This window comes from Culex pipiens, chromosome 3, assembly GCF_016801865.2.
Source record: "Culex pipiens pallens isolate TS chromosome 3, TS_CPP_V2, whole genome shotgun sequence".
Taxonomy (NCBI): Eukaryota; Metazoa; Arthropoda; class Insecta; order Diptera; family Culicidae; genus Culex; species Culex pipiens.
Window position 1 is genome coordinate 8135182 of NC_068939.1, and position 20278 is coordinate 8155459.

At 37.3% G+C, this 20278-nt stretch overlaps 1 protein-coding gene across 2 annotated transcripts in view; it reads right to left on the minus strand.

Annotated features, from left to right (window-relative positions):
• Nucleotides 1-20278, minus strand: part of LOC120426683 (breast cancer anti-estrogen resistance protein 1) — a 122218-nt gene that overhangs the window by 67037 nt on the left and 34903 nt on the right. The window contains exon 1 of one of the 2 annotated variants that reach the window (XM_039591469.2): nucleotides 12493-13682. The exons of the other annotated variant lie outside the window; for it this stretch is intronic. Within the exon in view, the coding sequence (XP_039447403.1) occupies nucleotides 12493-12600 (108 nt within the window). The 5' untranslated portion in view covers nucleotides 12601-13682. Of the gene's footprint in view, nucleotides 1-12492; nucleotides 13683-20278 lie in introns of those variants that run through there. 2 annotated transcript variants of the gene reach the window in all.

The window sequence follows — 20278 nt, forward strand, 5'->3', positions numbered from 1 at the left end:
TGTCATTCTTGAACGACGAAATAGCCTACTTTTCTGTACCAAAAATAACAGAATCGAATAGCAACACTTTTCAACATAAATGCTGAAAAGTTCTACTTTTCAGCACTCGAATGGGTGCTGAAAAGTTCTACTTTTCAGCACTCGAATGGGTGCTGAAAAGTTGAACTTTTCAGCACTTGTTTCGAAAAGTAACACTTTTCAACATTTTTTTGATTTAAACGATTTATTGACAAAATGCATGAAAATTTGACATAAAATTTCACTCAGTGTGTGTTTTTTGGAATTGCAAAAAAAGTTGTATTGAACTCGTTGCAAAACTTGATTTTTTCAGCACTCTTCGAAATTATCCAACTCGGTGAACCTCGTTGGATAAATGTACGACTCGTGCTGAAAAAAATCCACTTTTTGCAACTTGTTGCATAAACTACTATTTTGCAATTTTTTTGTGTTGCAAAAAATCAAACAGTTAATTTTTAAATTAAAACTATAAAGACAACATTTAATAGGAAAATTACGTAGCCAAATTAACAGTCAAGACCCGAAGGAAAAAATTTTCCTGTACAACCCGAAGCCTGCAAAATGCGTTACAGTAAATTTTCGCAGGCTTGGGAAATAAGCAAAATAGCACCAAACTTCAATGTTTTATAGTGTTTTGGAATCGTCAGAATGTCTACTTTAAGGAAAAAATATGAAAATTAGTGGATTTTGGGGCGGGGCTCGGGGGGGAGGGGGTGAACGAAAAAATATCTGAGCAAAATGCGTTACAGTAAATTTGTAAAATTTATATCTTATGCATAACATAACCAAAACTCAAAGTTTTATAGTGCTTTGGCTGATTTATAGTAAATCATAAAAACGTAGTCCTAGGTCAAAATTAAAAAAAAATCGGCTTGCCTTAATTGATTCATATCCAGATTTTTAAGTGAATATGGCGTTGCGCAAAAAATGTCAAAAACGCACAGTGATACCAACATTAAAAAAACAAGTGTATCATGGAATGGTGTTTTATAATGTTGGTATCACTGCACGATTTTGACATTTCGGGCGTGCATCATTCGTAACACCGTTTTCGCCGTATTTGCTTAAAAATCTGGATACTTTGGTGATGCGCTGGAGTACACTCAAAGTCAGAAGTATCCCTCAAAAGAGTACTTTCAATCCTCAAAAAGGATACTTTCTATCCTTTTTTAAAGTTCACCCGGCGTCACCCTTTTAAAAGGGTATGTCAAATTCAGTACATTTTCGATACCCTTTTAAAGGGTGACGACGGGTGAACTTGAAAAAAGGATACTTTTTACTTTGAGTGTATGGCAGCGTAAGCTACACGCTGTGTGTGTGTGTGTGTGTGGTCCAATCCAATACCCGCTAACCGGTAGCGAAATTATGGGAAAGTATAATTTGTATCAGACTTTTGTATATGCCGAATGCTGATACAACTTATCTCAGTCCCGGGTATTAGGTGGTTATAGCCCTCGCGCTGCTTCCAACGACCCATTTCAGAATGGCAGAGATCCTAGCGGCCCAATTCCGAGGTCGTTGGGCATTGTCCGGCCCCGCCTCAACATAGAAGCAAGCACCAGACGGATCCTTGATCTATCTTAAGACTCCCAATCCCTTCAGGCAAATCAGACCATCAATCCAGAGGTGTGAGTTCGAATCCCACCTGATTCAGTTTGGTTTTTGTTCCAATTCCTGATTCCAAATTTCAAAGGTACCGACCGGGATTTGATCCCTGAACCTTCTGCTTGTGAGGCAGAAGCCGTAACCATTAAGCCACGGAGCCGGTGTATGGCAGCGTAAGCTACACGCTCAATCCAAAATAAAGGCATTGTAAGCTACACGCTCGCTCAAGACCCTGCCATTTAGAGGTCATATTGAAAACAAGATTGAAAATCACCCTTTTATGCAGTTTTTAACGTAACTTTTTAACACCATTATCAAACTTTATGATTTTCAACACCAAGTTTTAGGACCCGAAACTGGACCGATTGGAAAAAAATCCGTCCAAAAATCGTTCAGTCGTAGCCGAGAAAATCATGTATATATTTTGTTCAACTCCGAACTCCGACAAGTTTGGCTGATTGATTTCTCAAATTTCTCAAAATACCATCGATTTACCAGTCAAATCAACAAACCAAACTAGTATCGTTCCGGCGAGCATTCCAGTAACGCAACTTTGCTGATAAGAACCCCGTCATGAAAACAAGGTTCACTCTCAGGTAGAAGTGGGGTGGAAAAGCCCCGATATTTGTCGGTTCGGTGGCGGAGATAACGATTTCCTTTCCTCGATTTGCTGCGATTTGCACCTGTGTGAGCAACAGCAGCAGCAACTCCCCACCGATTGTAGTCAGGTATCATGCGATATTGTAGATACTGCAGTTCGTATAGAGTGTGTTGGGAGATAACGGGTCTGGACTGCACAATTTCACAAACATGTTTACTGACGCTTTTGTGTTGGGTGAAGCTTGATGGTCTGGAACACGGTTGAGTAATCGACTTATTTTAGTATTCTGCAGCTTTTTTTACAATCTAAAACACGTTACTATAAAAAAGTGATTGATTGCATCGCGTTGGCGCAAAATCAATAAAAGTTGCGACATTGTTGTTTAGAGCAAACAGTTTTTGCACGCGGCATCCCTCGTCACGTAGCACCCATTTCATGCTATTTGATGAGCACTTTTTCCCCCGGCTGACATATGTTGTACTTCCCAGAATCGATATCCTTGGTTTAGGGCTCAACTCACTGTTATCACTTTGTTTCCAAAAGCAACGCGCAACGACATCGGTTTTCATAACTTGGACGATAAGATAACTCTCCCACCAGTTTTTTGTTGCTTGACGCTTTTTTTACCTCTCTGTGAGTTACATGATTTATGGCTCAAGTCTGCAGAGGACATCAGCACCGGAGATGCGATCTCGAGGTTGATAACGATGCAATATCGATGACTGACACGAGAGACACGTCCCAGGAGATGTTTATTTTTGGAAGGAAAACAGTGCCACGTGGGTTGAGTCACGTGCTTTCAAGGAGAATATTAGATTGAATTACATTAAATTTTACAGCCATTAAAGCTGTAATCGCAAAAAAAAATGTGTAGGCAAATACAGTGCGAGTTTGATCTGCTCTTGAATCCGCCTGTCGGATTGAGGACTGGATTTCGTCATGTTGAAACTCCACTTTTTAATGGGATAAGGGAATTTCTCCAAGATGACCTCAAATATGTTTCGCTTGGAGTTTGGCGGTTACCTGAGAGGTAAAAGGTCCAGGATACGCCCTAGGCAAGCGTTACGACCATTGGCAAGCAATATCGTTCCAAAATCGAAATCCTCTGATTGCCAATCGCACCCAAAAACAGCACCCATCAAAATTTGCAGCCGAAGTTCCGTCGCCAATCAAATGACGAGTGCCGCACACTTATTTGCATCCGCCGCCCGAGAAATTGCCCCGCAGGTTGACAAAACAATGACATGCAAATGTTTAATTAAAATCGATAGCCGGCAACCATTCGGGGTGCTGCTCGTGTTTCCTTCCCCGATTTCAGAGGCCAGTAAAACCAATAAAACAACTCCCTCTGGTGGTGGGGAGTCCCCAAACAGGGGGGTTGGAGCAGCAACATGACACGCAACATTTTGCCACTGCAGTTTCCTGCCAATTATGAAAGCAAACAAAGAACCAATAGATGATTGCTTAAGGGTAGGGTGATGTACGCAATCCGAACACATTTTCCAAAAGCCATTAAAACTAGCGCAAATTGGATTAAACCGACAGAGTCGTGAGAGGGCCTGTCCACGGGGTGTAAAACCAACGATTTGTACAACTCATCAACGGATTGATCTGAAGCAGTTTTTGACGATTTCCAGAGGTCGACAGATGGTCCCCTCAAATCTGGATCTGGTTAGTTTATTTATGCGGAGCTCCAGAAGTGTCACTCTGTTTGACTTTGACCTTTTCGGAACCATAGGGGGGACACACTTTAGACCCGGTAAATTATTCAAATTACCTCTTTTTTCCACATTCTGAGCCCCACACGGAGAAAAAAGAGTTCCCGAAATCGTGAACAAGCGTTCATGAAAATGGGAACCTCGAACAAAGTGTTCAAATTTCATGGTACGTTTTTCAAAATCGTACCATGGGATTTGAACACTTTGTTCGAGGTTCCCATTTTCATGAACGCTTGTTCACGATTTTGGGAACTCTTTTTTCTCCGTGCAGACAAAGTCAAAACGGCCAAAACAAACTGTCACGACAGAGTGTGAGTGTGTGTGAAAGGGTTTTCCACCAGCGGAATGAATAAAATATTGAAATTTAGCCCGATTTGGAAGCGTCGCCGCTAGACAGAGTGGTCACGACTGTGCCAACCCACGTGACCGTCACCACGTGTGAGCCCCCTCAAGATGGATGAGTCCGGAGCCCAAAAGTGGCGTAAATAATTATAATTTATTTAATCGCTTAATAAATATGTAATTCAATCCCGGCGCATAATCCCCGTATTTCGATATTAATAACGAAATTTATTGCGGTTGTGTTCGACAATGGGCATATTTTTCAATAGTGCTGTGGCAAGTCGGTGGCAAAGGGTTGTTTCGTTTTATGGGCGGCGGTCGACTCTGTCAACAATGTCTCTCCACATATTTTTGGACGGATTATGAGGGGTTGATCTCGGTCGGTTTGATTTATGCTGGGGGATGAGAGTGAAAATTTAGTGTTGCATTTTGGCACGATGCCAATGGAGTAGTTTCGTCTGGCTCTCCTGATGATGATGCAGCAAAACTCTCTCTCCATTAGTTGAAGGGGGCAGATAATATTTTTAAATTGAGTCCTGTTGACAACAGTTTATGGGCTTTCATTTTTCTGGATTATCGTATTTCAGATTTTATTCAACAAACTAAAAAAAATAATTATTTCATGTCCTTATACGGTGCTAATTTCCCAACCACTTCAAAATCTGCAGAAACATGCCTCTCGAGAACGCCTCAATCTTCAGCCCAATTGAGGTTTATTTGCACTCAACTAATAACAAACGCTCTCTAACAACAAACTCAAACCTCGACTCAAGTTCACCAGAACCACCAAGGCAGTATTTATTTTTGCAATTTGCATACACTCTCTCGTATTGCACCACACTCATTCGCTGGACAAAACAAGTAGAAGAGGTAGAATCAGCAAACGAAGACGACAGGCACACATTCTTCAGTGTTTGTTGTGCCAGGCTAATGACCATGATGACGACCACGGTGACCATTCCGGCACATCCGTGGAACTTGAGGTTCAAAAACGAGGACATGCACGGTGCTGCCTCTAGCGGTGGAGAGCTCCAACTTTTCGACAAGTTTTTATGGCAGTTTTGCATTAAAAGGTCGTCCATAGTGCATGTAATTAGAATATTTTAAATTTCATAAAATTATAAAAAGTGGAAAATTATTTTTCATTCTGATAATAGCATAAAGTTCCATCGAGATCATATTGTTGACTTAGCAGTACTTTGGCGTGCAATTAAACGTAATCAGCATTTTCAACAGAACTCTTTTACAAAACTTGCCTCATTTGAAAACAATGTTTCCGGCCAGCCAAAATAATTTCATAGCCGATTACGATGATTGATTTCAATGTGCACAATGCCTTGGACAATTTTTCACACACATACACATCCCTTGATGTTGTCGTTGTTCTGTAGATAATAATATTTATCAGAAGATGTAGCTAGTGAGTTATCCAAGAGTAATCCTTATTTTAATTTAATCTAGTCCCATTTGTTGATCACAATTTTATTCTTATTCTATTTTCTTTTTTATCTGTGCCCAACTCTCGCTTATAGAAGCGCAAAATAGCATTTGTTCGATTGTTGTTCATAATATTGTTCGAGATGTTTTTCATAATATGCATATGGCACATTCTCTAGCAACAAGAACGATACGATACTGATAAGTCTTACATTTTAATTATTTATTCGGTGTTTTATTGGTTCAATCTTCAATCGCAACTGGATTAACAATTAGAAATGTTTATAATAACTAAATTATGCTTATCAATTTGTATGAAACCAAAAAGGACTTCAGCCCGCTATTTCTCACTTAAAATAAGTCTTCCATAGTCACTGCTTGCAGAAAATTCAATTTCCAATCCGTATTTGTAACGATATTTATATTTGGAACAAAAAAAACGAAGTTGACTTTATAGCTATCGGCCACCATTGCTAGTACCAACCACTAGTGTCTTCCTTTTTATCTACAAGGACTTCGCCGCCCTGGGCTCCTAAGTGTATGAAAGTAGGGCACGGAGCGACGGCGCCGAATACCCATATTTACAAAAAGAATTTCAGAGCGCCCGCCGGGGGGTTTCGAACCGGCGACCTCTGGATTGGAGTCTAGTGCGCGGTATTTGGAACAAGTTTTATTAAAACCGTTTTAATATCATACGAGACATATTTCGCAAAAAAAAAGAAAATTTCGTGACGTTGCAACGCCGGAATGTGACATATGTATTTGTATCACTCACAACCAAATTTCAAATTTCTAGCAAGTTTTCTTGTATTAGAAATTGTATCCTTTTTCGATCATTTTTTAAATAATGCTTCTAATGTTTTAAGTTAAATCTTAGTTGATAATTTTATTAAATCGTAAACAAGCACCGGCTACATGAAATATGCATTGACCCCTCGTCCAATCAAAACTGGTATACTGAAAAGTTGCCTCAAGTAAACAAAATCGCAGCACTCCATGCTTTGAATTTTCGTTTTGCCTCTCGTGTGACTCTCGTGTTGGCCGTTTGTTTTTGCGATTCTTTTACCTTTCCTGCTCCAAAATGCCGGAAAAAACTGTGCATTAAAAACTGCACTTTCAGATATCATGGCTCATCATTTTATTCGATTGCAAACAGGTGTTAAGGTAGTTGACATGGCTTGAATTTTTGACATCGAACAAAAATATGGGAAGAGGAGGAGATTCGCAGCTCTTAAATCTGTTTATCTCAATTTTCAAATCAACCACGTTATCAACCCATCGTCCATCAGTGAATCAAGAGGGAGAGCTTTAATTGTTGAGGAAGAGCATCAAAGTTGAATTATTAGCAAAGAAATCGCGTCACCAAAGCAACACAAACTCCTGCATTTAATGAATGAATGCTTGAATCACGCATGATACTTTTGTGCGAGTTTTACTGAAAACTCTCATGATTTTTCAACTTTATATTTCCGTACGATTGATTACTGTAATTTAAACTTCTGTCAACATATAAGTGGTATACATGATTTGTTCTGACAATTTGCAAAGGGTATAATAGATTCAAATTTTACAGTTGTTGATCCTGAGTAGGCTGTGACAAGCGTGGACGATTTTCCACTATACCAGTGACAGAACTCAACAATCGTCCCACTTTTTGAGCTAACAGGTTGTATGGAGTTCCACCTATGTGATTCCGGGCATTCCGCACGGCAGTTTCGCCAGTCATCGCTATTTACGGTGCAACTGAGAAGAGTAATTCCGTGGATTGCGAATTTGTCGCAGATTAACGACATTTTTGGGGTAATTGGGTCTTAAAATGAAGCATAGATTGTTGATATTATTGTTTACAGCGATAAAGCTTATTTTTCTGAGTACAATGACCCTTTGTACGACCACAAAGAGTTAAAAATGGATTTTTAAATCAATTTGGAAAAACTAACCATTCTTGACAGAAAAGTTCCTAATTGACAGCTCGTTCCAAGGGGACCATAGTTGATCCATCGAAAAAATGTTGTCTTGTCAACATTTTCATGCATTAAAATGAAAAAAAGTTATCAGAAATGGTTTTAAATCGTGGTTTTTACCGTTGTACATAAAAATTGACATAGGGCTTTAATACCCAATTTCCCAAAAAATTGTACAAAAAATCCATGCTACCTTAAAAGCTCAAACACCTTGGGCCAACAATTCTGCCACGGTTTGCGCATATGTTTTTTTAAACGAATTTCAGTGAGGTCTCTGAGGCCGTGGTCGTAGCCGCAGCTCCAATTTCGTGAGCTTAACCGCGACGTCATCACTTTTCAGGGCCAAGCCACTCAGAACATTAACCGTGGCTGTGGTTGAACTTTTTGCAACATTAAAGCTCGTTGTGGTTGGGTATTCTTTTTGTGGTGAAATCTGCCATAAAAGGATTTCACTTAAATGTGGATTCAAATTGAAAAAAATAGTATGAATGTTTCAGTCAACAACATTTATGATACTGTTATTTTATAAATCCGACGTTTTAAACATTGTGATAATTGGCTATCAAAAAAATGAAAATTCTGAAAATAAAATCTAAACACAGGGGAATGCATTATAAATTGATTCAGCTGACAAAAACTATTTAAAAATGCTTGTACCAGCTTAAGGGGTTGCATACACGTAGAAAATCACAAAATTTCATATTTAAGAAAAATTTTAAAATCCGTCTAAAAGATGGTTTTGAATCACTGCTGAAAGTTTCATGAAGATATTCCATGATTAACAGTGTGTAAAAAGCGATTTAAGCTAAAAATTTTGCAAAGCGCAAAGCGAACTGTCAAACTTTGCGAGCGTTTTTTTTTTCTGAACACCAAGTTGATTTACGGATGCCACCGTATCTCGAGATGGGATGGATCAAATTGGTTGAAATTTAGGGTGATGACTCGCAAGACATATTCTATGTGCATGACGAAACCCGATTTTTAAATGCTTCATTTAAAAATGTACAAAAATGGCGATTTTTTATATGAAAAACATGAAAATATGTTTATCTTTTTTTTAAATAAACTTTTTGAAAATCGGCAAGCTTCACCAAAATTTTGAGCCGATTTGGTCAAAGCAGTGTGGAGATATCGTGGCACCCGTTTTTTCTGAAACTGCTTAATTTAAATAGGTATATCTCGACAATGATGCAATCAAATGTCATCAAATTTATTTTGTTGATAGTTGAAAATGTATATTTTAATGCCCTGAAAAAAAAATTTAAAAAAGTTGAAGTGTGTGCTCAAACCAACTTTTTTTTGCCGGTTCACAAGTATGTAACCCCTTAATCAAATTAAAAAAATGCAGCATAGTTTCGAACGATTTGACTTAAAATAGAGTTTCACTGTATTCCAGCACTGTGCACTAAATTATTGCTATCGATTGGCTTGAAAAAAAAAATTGTTTAAAATGATTCAATTCATCCCGGGTTGCTTCTTGATCTTTAGCTGTAAATCGCAATTATAAATTTGTGAAATTCTAGTTTGGTGGAAAATGCGACTGGATATCTAGAATTTTTTTTTAAAAAGATCATATCTAGACTTTTTTTTTGAAAGGAACCTATAAGCTATTGTCTTTCGTATGTTTATAGGACATTTAAAAAAAATCCAGACAAAAACAAAATTTTCAAATTTTAGTCAGAGTTTTTCAAAAACACCCAAACAGCAAAAAAAAAATGCTTATAGGATCATTTCAGAAAAAACTCCGGAAAAGTAAATAAATAACGACTGGTTGCCTAGTTTAACAAATTCTTGTTGTCTAAAGTGTGAGAGTAAAGTGCGGGCAAAATCCAAGTTACAGTGCAAGGAATAATATCGTATTAATCTAAATTAGTTAATTTGAAGAAATAAGCAATTTTGGTATCAAATGACGTGATACTTGAAATATATTTTTTACTTTAATATCATTTTTACATACTCAAATTTCTGCAAAATATCTAACATTTTTGAATTTACTATTTTTTTAATTGCGATTTTCTGTAAAGTCTTTCACTGTTTTACATTTTTCATCAAAAATACATTTTTTATAATATGTTTTTTTTTCTGAAAATACTAAAATTCCCATCTTTTTCAATATGAGTATCAAATGACGCAAAATTTTATATGGATTTTAATTTTAGTATCATTTTAAATGCAGAATATATAAATTTTCATAGCATTCCGTACACGGATAGAAATCCTGTAAGCAAAGCCGGTAACTCTTTGTTGACGATTTTGGAAACATTGCAATGTTTCCAAAACCGTCAACATTTTTTTATTTCGTTGTAAAGGTTTTCAAAATCGACAACATTGTTCACAAAATCAAACAAAAATTTGACGATTTTGGAAACATTTCAATGTTGTCCAATTCGGCAACAGGAAGCTACTTGGATTTGCTTACAAATGTTCTATCCGTGTACTTTTTTTTATTTTTTAAATTACAGTCTAGCATCAAACGATATTTTGAATAGAGTTCAACTTCTTACAATTTTTACTAAAAAAAATCAAATAAAGGTTTCAAAATTTCAAAGCAAAAAGTGCCACAAAGTGCACAGTATAACGAAAATATGCAAAATATAAATGAATTTTTGAAATATGGTTTTTCCTTATTTTATATGTCATTTTCCGATGTGAGGTCAGAAAATTCAAAATTTAAAAAAATAAAATGGCCCAATTTGATTGAAATACAAAAACAAACGTTTTAAAACACATTTTAAATAGTTTAAATCAATTGTACATGTTTTTCAATATTTCTATTTTTATTTTCAGCAATTATCAATATTTACCCTCTGATTTTTAGCGAAATTATCGAAGGAACGGCCGAATTATTCAGAAGTTTTCACAAAATAAAAGTCAAATTTTTGCGAGAACTTCAGATTATTGAATCAACGCGAGATAAAATCACGTTTCTCCTTCGCTGTGAGTGACGGGAGATTATAGCCGCCTAACTACCGCGGTGTAAAAATCAGCAAGTTGAACTGAATCTCCAACGTCATCCTTTAATACACTTTCAAAGCATTTAATTTTTAAGTTTTGAGTTCTGATCTAAAAAAGATGTGAAACAGGAGTTTTTTTAATGAATTAAATATTTGACTTGAAATTTGAAAAAATGCGACAAAATAAGAAAACATAATAGGTAAAATTTAAGTTGAACAAAAATTGTTAAAAATTACTCTAACATAATAATAAAATATCGAACAATTGATAACTGGAGGTTTATAACATCATTTTTTTGTAATTCTGTCGTGAAACTACTTACTTGTCCTGTCATTTTCGAATAGTATGCTGTTCTACTTTTCAGCACTGAAATGGATGCTGAAAAGTTGAACTTTTCAGCACTTGTTTCGAATTTTTTTTATTCAAACGGTTAATTGACAAAATACATAAACATTTGACTTATAATTCCACTCAAACGGTGTTTTTCGGAATTGAAAAAAATGTTTCATGGAACTCGCTGTAAAACTTGATTTTTTCAACACTCGTCGTATTTATAAATGTACGACTCGTGCTGAAAAAAATCATCTTTTTGCAACTTGTTGCATAAACTACTATTAACACCTTTAATCCCAACATGAAATAACCGAGATTCAAAAATCAACTTTTCAACACCCTATAAAACATTGATTTTACGTTGCACCGGGGATTCTAGAAGTGCAAAACCGAAAAGTGCCCATAAAACGTGCCGGCGTCTGTCGTCGTCGCCCCGGCCAACTTTCGATGTCGTGAACCCGAGGGGCGGGTTGGTTATGGCACTGGCCAAAGAAGGGAACTCTAGACTATGCAGTACGGGAGCCCTACAGAGCATGACGGTGATTTTATCACGTGGTGCCCACTTGTTTTGCGCAAAAACATCAGCTTAAATGGTGGGACACACCGAGAAAAAAGGCGCTGCAAAATTGGAGCAAAAAGTCGAAAGTTCTTCAACGACTTTCTCTTTGAAGAGCGAGCTGCCCACTTGTGGTTATGTTAATTTCGATAATGAGACACTTGCCGGCCAGTGACAGCGCGCCTCGAAGAACAGCTCTATAATTTTGAACAACTGCACTGTAAATAACCACGGTGCATCCTCGAACCGTGCAAGATAAAGTGTATTACAATTTGCAGTCATCCGCGGAGTTGGCAGCGCAGCATCACCACCAGGTTGGAACTTCAAACGAAGCCACTGACTTCAACCGGAGGGAATGATATCGATTTTAGCGGAGTTGATGTTGTTGTTCTCTTGTTTGTTGCCTTCAGCAGTGGAGAGCTCTTCTAAAAGGGTGTTTAAAGCGCACCGAAATGTGCCCTGCTACTGGTGCTGCCACTTTTGGTTTAGGTTGGTACAGCACACTTGCATTACAACTGACTGCTGGACGACGAACACTCCACTTGTGCCCGGCCAGACTACAAAGAATCTCACGAAAGTCATGTTTCACTTTTTGGAGGTAAATTTCAGTTGGGAAAAGAAACGTTACACTGTAGGAAAAGAACGTTTGAACTTCAAATTTGGAGGTTTTAAAAATCTAAAGTAAAAATAATGACTTTTTTTTTATTAAAAGTTTGATGATGCCTAAACAAAAAATAGCAGGTTGTTTCCGACAACATTGATGTTAAGCAATCGAATCAATGATTAAGACACAGCCGATCGATCATTCGCTGTATCAACCGATTCGAGTGAGAGAAAAAGCAGAAAAGAGAATGTTCAGTAGCGATTGGTGTGGTAGTGACAAACAGACAAAGCAGATTTGCGTGGAGGATTCTGAGAATTAGGACTCATTGATTTTAATTTGATTGTTTCTCTGATGCTAACCTTCGCCGGCTTCGGCTCATCGTAGTCGTACTCCACCAGGAAACTGCTTCCGCGGCTGCTGCTGAGCAGCGTCGGCGTCGGAGACTGCGGTGACATCGGATGTGGCATGGTTCTGTAGCTGTCTTCTGCTTCTTTTCCTTGCGTGACAATAAACTTTTCACAAGTAACTCAGCGAACCGGTTCAGCAGCTGCTATTGATTTCCGGCCTCGAGCAAATCTCGACCTTGCGTGATCTGCGCCGATTTAGAACTGCCTTATTTTCCTCCTGCTTCTTCTCGTCTCGTTACACACTTCCAATTAGCTAATTAATCGCACTCGCAACTCGCGCCACTACTTTTTCCGTTGAGGTAGAGCTTCTGGTTGATGGACGGTTTGAACTTGCCGTGACTTGGCGGATTTATCTTTTCGCGCCACGCCACGGAATTTACTCGATTAATTTGTGTTTCACACTGTTAAATCAGAAGCTGTGATTTTTTTCCCCTCTGCCACTCGTTTCTTGCCACTTTTACCATACTTTGCGAACCACACAAAAAAGACTCAGCATCGAAACTTGCAAGTAATTTTCACATTATTTTTGAACCATCGATTTCCTCCACTTTCTCAATCGACCACAACAAAAAACTTCACTTCAGATTCGCCGTACTTGACCACTGCTCGCCGATGGCAATTACTTTGCATTCACCAAATCTGCTTCAACCAACCACCAGCAGAGCTAATGAGTGTACGCTCCGACGATAAATAAAAAAACTCACTCGTGATTCGAGCAAAAATTCAATCAATCATTTATCATTACATTTTGGCACTCTCACTCTTTCGCTTTCAAGCTGCCCCTTCTTCTTCTTCGATGATTGTGCATGTGCTCACACTTTTTCGTATCACTGATTTGAATTTATTCAATAACAATATAAAATTTCCTCCAAGAATCCCAAAGATGATCCTTTCACTCACAATTGCATCGCAAGCGACCCTCGCGTTTTTTTTCGTTGTTTTGTATCACGAACCCATCCTAATCACCGGTACGACGGATAAAGTCACGCGCGAGCGTCATCGTATTCACACAACAACACTTGTTCAAACAGCGGCGGCGGTGTTCACGCAAATGACGAAAATTACGATACGTCCTTTTTGGATCGAACGAACGCACGAACGAACGTCGCTCCGCGACGATGGCTCACTGGCGAATGAATCGGAAATCGTGTTTTGATATCCGAGTAGGCTGAATATCAAGAATGAACTTGGTATCGTGCGCGCAAGGGAGTGCGCGCAACGTTGCGGTGAACGTGAGTGAATCAACCGGTTTCGGGGGTGAGTGAATTGCGAGCAACCAGTTGAATGGAAGGTGAGAGAAATGGAGTTGTTCTCTCCGTGCTCTCTTGACTCAACGGTTCACTCTCAGTATTGAGAAGGCGGTGTGTGGAATGGAGAGAAAAAAAATACCGGAACATTTTGTTTGTTTGTTTTGATTTAGGAATGCATGTTGTAGCGTGAAGAGTGAAAAAATTTGTGAGAAAGGAGTGAGGGGTGAGTTATGTTGGAAGTGAGAAGGAGCATGAAATGAGAGTTTAGTATGGTGAGAGGGAGCTTTTGATGGAATTATTTCACAGTTGAAAAATGCATCAAAATATTATTTTGTAGCGCAAAAACTAGAAAGTATTTTTTTTAGATAATAATATTGCAAAAAGGCCGTTGCAAATATTTTTTGAAGTTTATGTCGCCCTCTTCAAAATCGGTCCGAAAAAGCAGGGGCAAAAATATATGTTCAATATACTTCAAAATTTGAATGGAAAAAAAGTTTTACGAACCGAAAAAAAAATTGAAATGCATTTTCCTGCGTTTAAAATCATATTTACCATGTTTGAGATCGATCAAAATTATTTTTTTTGTGAAATTCCGTTGTACAGTACTGCAAAAAGATTTTTTTCGACAAAAATTTTTTTTGCCAATACTTCGATATTTTGAAAACTCAAGATTGAAAAACATCTGGGCGAGTGTAAAATACAATTTAAACCCCTTTTTTATTCAAATGTTGAACCATGGCTTGTTATTTCAATTTTTTATATTTTTTATTTGTTTGATCAACTTAAAAATATTTTGAATTTTTGTTAAATTCCAATTTACAGTACCACAAAAAGTCGTGAAAAAAATTCGTCAATACTTAGATATTTTGAAAACAGTTTAGAATCGATTACCCGAAGGCCTCGGAAAATTTTGTTGAGCTTAAGTATAAAATTTTTAAATCCGAGATGGCGGCCCAATACAAACCTTCAGATAATCGAATTACAGATAATCGAAACAACCGAAATCGAGGCTTTGGATAATCGAGTCTAGACTGTACTAATGATGATTTTACTGTGTAGTCGAGCGACAAAATCTTCAAAAAATATTAGCAATGGCCTACTTTTAACATCAAATTCGAGTTCTCCGCCTCATTTTATTCATATTTGAATGGTTCGCTGCCTATTGAATTACCAAATGATTTTTTCAATATGTATTTCATCATCGCCATTTTGGCCACCATCTTGGATATTAAAATTCTTAATCACTTTACAATAGTTTAGAGGTCATATTTTAACTTAACCATCAAAAATAAGACAACGAAAAAAGCAAATTATTCACTTTTTCAGTTTTAATTAACGAAAATCTGAACAATTTTTCTGATCTTCGTATAATAAAATATTGAAAAATGAAATTTGAATGTTTTTCAAGCAAAAATATTCAAAATAATGCAGACAATACCATAACGAATCTTATAAAAGTTTTTGTGGAGACCTTTTATAAATATTCAAGCATAGTTTTGAACAGAAAATGAAAAAATATATATAAATAATTGCAACAGCCATCTATACAGTCACGCTACTAGCCAAGCGTAAACAATATTTGCGAATTTTAAAATATATTTGGTAATGTTTTCGTGTCTTGTATCAATCTGTGGGAAAAATAAAAAAAAAAATTTAGGTTTACAGTTTTTTTAGACGATTCTCTGAACATTTTTTTCAACTTATGGGTGAGTTTTGAAATACTCCTTAGTAATAGAGAATACATAATCCAGCAATAAAAGAAAACAAATGGACATTTTAAAAAATAAACAGAGGTAGTAAAATTTGCATTTTTTAAATCTTTTTTTATTATTTTTTGACAGCGAGGCTCTATTAAAAAATCCATTATTTTTTAGATTTTTGTTTGTTTTTATATTTCTTGTTATAGAATGTTATCATTAGCTACTACTTACATTAAAACTTGGCCTTCTAGTTCCTAACCAAAAAATACTGCATAAATATTTTGACATTAAATTGAAAGCTATTTTTAAAAGAAAGTGATTAATTTAAAAAATATACATTTGGATAAGTTGTAGACGTTAAAGATTTTTAAGCAAAAATAGATTTCAGGGTTTCGTTTATTTTTCAAACCATTTTTGAACTGATTCATTAATATTTTGAAAAAAAAAAATGCTTGAAAATTCCTCAGTATCTTGACGAGTCATCCCCTTTCTTGCAAATAACGCATGATTGCTGTTTGTAAAACATTTTAATGACCGCACCAAGCTGACCATTCAATCTGGTCAAAGTGTCTGCCATCTCCAGGGCCGCCGCCGTAGTCGTCGTCGCGTGATGCCGACACTTTAATTGAATGCATATGATAGCCACAGACAAGCGGACGTGGAAGTTGTGATTGATTGTTTTTGTTTTGGTTAATTCTGAGAATTGTTTTTTTTATTTTGCTGGAATTTGTGTAAAGAAATGACGTTTGTGACGTTTCGGCTTACGTTAGAATGGCCATCTTTAAGGTAAATATATTCGAATTATGACTCTTTTCAAAATTTAAACGAGTTAATTGGAGAAGAAAAAAAATGGAATACGTTTACTAACCACTTTCTTTAGGGTAACGACCACATCGCCTACTACGAGACCAGATACTTAAGATGGCACAGAAGCAGGGTGCACCCCTGAGTGAAAATGTAAACTAATCAAACCAGCCGTTGACGGGGGTGGCCACTGAGTGGATGGATGTGTGGTGTGTGGGTCGTCACAACAATCCGTCTCGTTTCGCGTCTCTTCCACGTGTTGGCTACTGGACTTAACCACTTTAGAGTGCAGGGTAAACGTACCTGTTATCGGTATTGTTTGTTAAAGTTTTCGAAATTTAAAATATTCATCTTTTTTGACAATGAAATTACTTTCAAAATTATTTTTTTAAATAAGTTCAAATTCACCCAACCCAATCCGGGTAAATGACTCCCGCCAAGTTTATGCATTCCGTTGACACCGATGTCGCCCGCCGGTTTAAGACAATCGAGTGCACACCAAGAGAATTAATTGATCAATTAGGTTCAGCGCGAGCAGCACAAGAACGTCAAGTGTCGGTGCAAACACAGCAGCAGTGAAATGAATGCTAAAAGTGCCCTCCATTCAGGCCATCTCGGCGAAATCTGGCTGTCGTCGATTCGACCAAAGTGCATTCGCGCCAAGAAGGATTGCGGGTGGGTGACAAATGCGTTGGCGTCTGGTTGAAACCTCAAAAGTGCAGTGAGAGAAGACACGTTGGTAGCAGCGGCATTTCAGCGATGTCGCGCGATGTCTGACACAGATTAAACCGATATGGTGGTTGCGTTTGCGAGATCGGAATCACGAAGGGTGGTTTCAATTAACGGGGTGGAATTCACGTGATATAACATGGGAAATTGGCTATGAAAAAAGTGCGAGATAAACTTCAGTCCATGTTCTTTACCTATAGAAAGTGGCAAAATATTTTTTTTTGCAATTCCGTCGTGAAACTACTTACTTTTCCTGTCATTCTTGAACGACGAAATAGCCTACTTTTCTGTACCAAAAATAAAAGAATCGAATAGCAACACTTTTCAAAATAAATGCTGAAAAGTTCTACTTTTCAGCACTGAAATGGGTGCTGAAAAGTTGAACTTTTCAGCACTTGTTTCGAAAAGTAACACTTTTCAACATTTTTTTGATTTAAGCGATTTATTGACAAAATACATGAAAATTCGACTTAAAACTTCACTCAATGGGTGTTTATCGAAATTGCAAAAAAAGTTGTATGGAACTCGTTGCAAAACTTGATTTTTCAGCACTCGTCGTATTTATCCAACTCGGTGAACCTCGTTGGATAAATGTACGACTCGTGCTGAAAAAATCCTCTTTTTGCAACTTGTTGCATAAACTACTATTTTGCAATTCCGTCGTGAGACTACTTACTTTTCCTTTCATTCTTAAACGACGAAATAGCCTACTTTTCTGTACCAAAAATAACAGAATCGAATAGCAACACTTTTCAAAATAAATGCTGTAAAGTTCTACTTTTCAGCACTTGTTTTGAAAAGTAACACTTTTCAACATTTTTTTGATTTAAACGATTTATTGACAAAATACTTTTGACTTAAAATTTCACTCAATGGATGTTTTTCGGAATTGCAAAAAATGCTGTACGGAACTCGTTGCAAAACTTGATTTTTTCAGCACTCTTCGTACGACTCGTGCTGAAAAAATCACCGAAATATCAGCTGAGTTCAGTTTGGGTGTACTCAATTATTATTATTTTTTACTTAAGCTTTACAAATAGTTTAAAAAATTGTTAATTTAATTCCTCTTGAAGTCAATAAATCTTCACTCTCATTCAAACCCATTAATAAACGCGTACGCCCTTTCCCAAGAACCTCTCAATTTCTTAGAACGTAAATCCTTCACCAAAAAAAGTATGTTATTACAAGCAACTTGATTGCACTTGAACATGAGAGTCGGCTTGTTTATTGTTTGTGTACCCCTTTTTCCCGCCGCTTTTTTTATTGCCCACTTCGCGGTCATCTAAACAAATTCAATTTTCGGGTTTCCTTTGGACTTTTCAGTTCGATTTTTGCCGCCCTTGCAACCGGAAAGATTTGTACACATACACATTTTTCGCCAGAAAAAAAAAGGAAACCCAAAGGGCATTGGCAACTTTGGGTTGAAGACATAAAAAATCATACACATGAAAACACTTGTACGAAGTGGTTCTTTAGAGGTCTTTTTTTTTGTCGAGGTTGTGTAATTTTCGGGGGTCCCAAATGAAGAAAGGAAACGAAAAGAGGAAAAAAATGGCACAGTCGAAGATGTGTGTAATGAAATTTCTTGGAAGTTGGGAAATAATTACGCCATGGGTAATAATTTTTATTGTCACTTCCAGCAAAAAAATAAAAAAAATAAGCAGAGAAATTTGGGCGTTTTTTTTAGTGATGTTTTCAAAAATTCAAAGAACTGCATGTTGAACTTGGTATGGATACGATTGTATTTTTCAATGGAAGATTTGGCCTTTGGCACATAACTTTGTTTTATTACCGCCATTAGTTAAGTCATTTTTTTACAAGTTAATCAACTCTTTAATATTCTGTGTTTGCAATGATAGCTTGATTTGACTTTTCGTTACCATTTTTTTTTGTTTTTGTGTAATTATATTATCTTTCTTTTTGGCTTCCTCTCCGAGGAATGCCATATAAAATCACTTGAAAATTGGCCAAAAAATTGCACTTCGATTTCTCGGAAATGGCTGAACGGATTTGGACACTTCCGGTTGCATTCGATCCCTCTTAGCTTCCGATAAGTCGCTATTGAAAATCTTCCCCGTAGCCCTTTCCTGTCAAAAGATATTTACGAAAAACGATTTGCAAAACTAAAATGGAAAAACAAAAAACGATGAAAAATTTTCAAAATTGCTTCATTTTTGCACAACTAGGTAGTCTGGAATGTCCTCCATCCACGGCTGAAACGGGACAAAAATCCATTGAAATTAGCCAAAGTTACAGCCACTTTAAGAAAACTGTTTGCATTCAGCCGCCTCCAAATCGACTAAAACGTGGCCAAAATTAACCAAAATTTCGGCATGTTGCACATTTTTGTAAAGCTTTTTCAAAACCCAATCCAATGAGATACATATCTCGACGAATTATTAGGCTTAGTCGCTAATATCTGCACTAAACTGCTATTTTTGACGATACCAATGCATTATCACATGCTGGTTCGCCCATCCGGCTAAAAAACCCAGAACTATTATACTTCACTCGAAAGCATTTTTCATCGTGCTTCGAATGTCATTTTAGGAAATAAAATTCCCTTTGTGAATCGCGTCCAGCATGCAAAGATTCCGCCGACCTCAAATCAGGTCCAGCATGGCCCCAAAAGTCGAGCGGCCGGAAGATTGCTCGAAAAACCAAGTCGAGCACCTTCCGGCCGGAAGATTGCTCGACAACGCGCAGAGAGAAAAAAAAAAACAAATCAGCTCAGAGAGCGAGCGGGAGAGAACGAGATTCGAACCCACGGCCAAAAATAAAATTCTAGGGCGCGCCCTAGCTCACTACGCCGACTCGACTTGATGAGAAGAGTGCAACAAGAACGCGACCAACTGGTCGCAATTGGTTTACGGCAGATTATTTTATTTTGGGGGAACCCGAGTTTTGGCTTCCTCTCCGAGGAATGCCATATAAAATCACTTGAAAATTGGCCAAAAAATTGCACTTCGATTTCTCGGAAATGGCTGAACGGATTTGGACACTTCCGGTTGCATTCGATCCCTCTTAGCTTCCGATAAGTCGCTATTGAAAATCTTCCCCGTAGCCCTTTCCTGTCAAAAGATATTTACGAAAAACGATTTGCAAAACTAAAATGGAAAAACAAAAAACGATGAAAAAGTTTCAAAATTGCTTCATTTTTGCACAACTAGGTAGTCTGGAATGTCCTCCATCCACGGCTGAAACGGGACAAAAATCCATTGAAATTAGCCAAAGTTACAGCCACTTTAAGAAAAC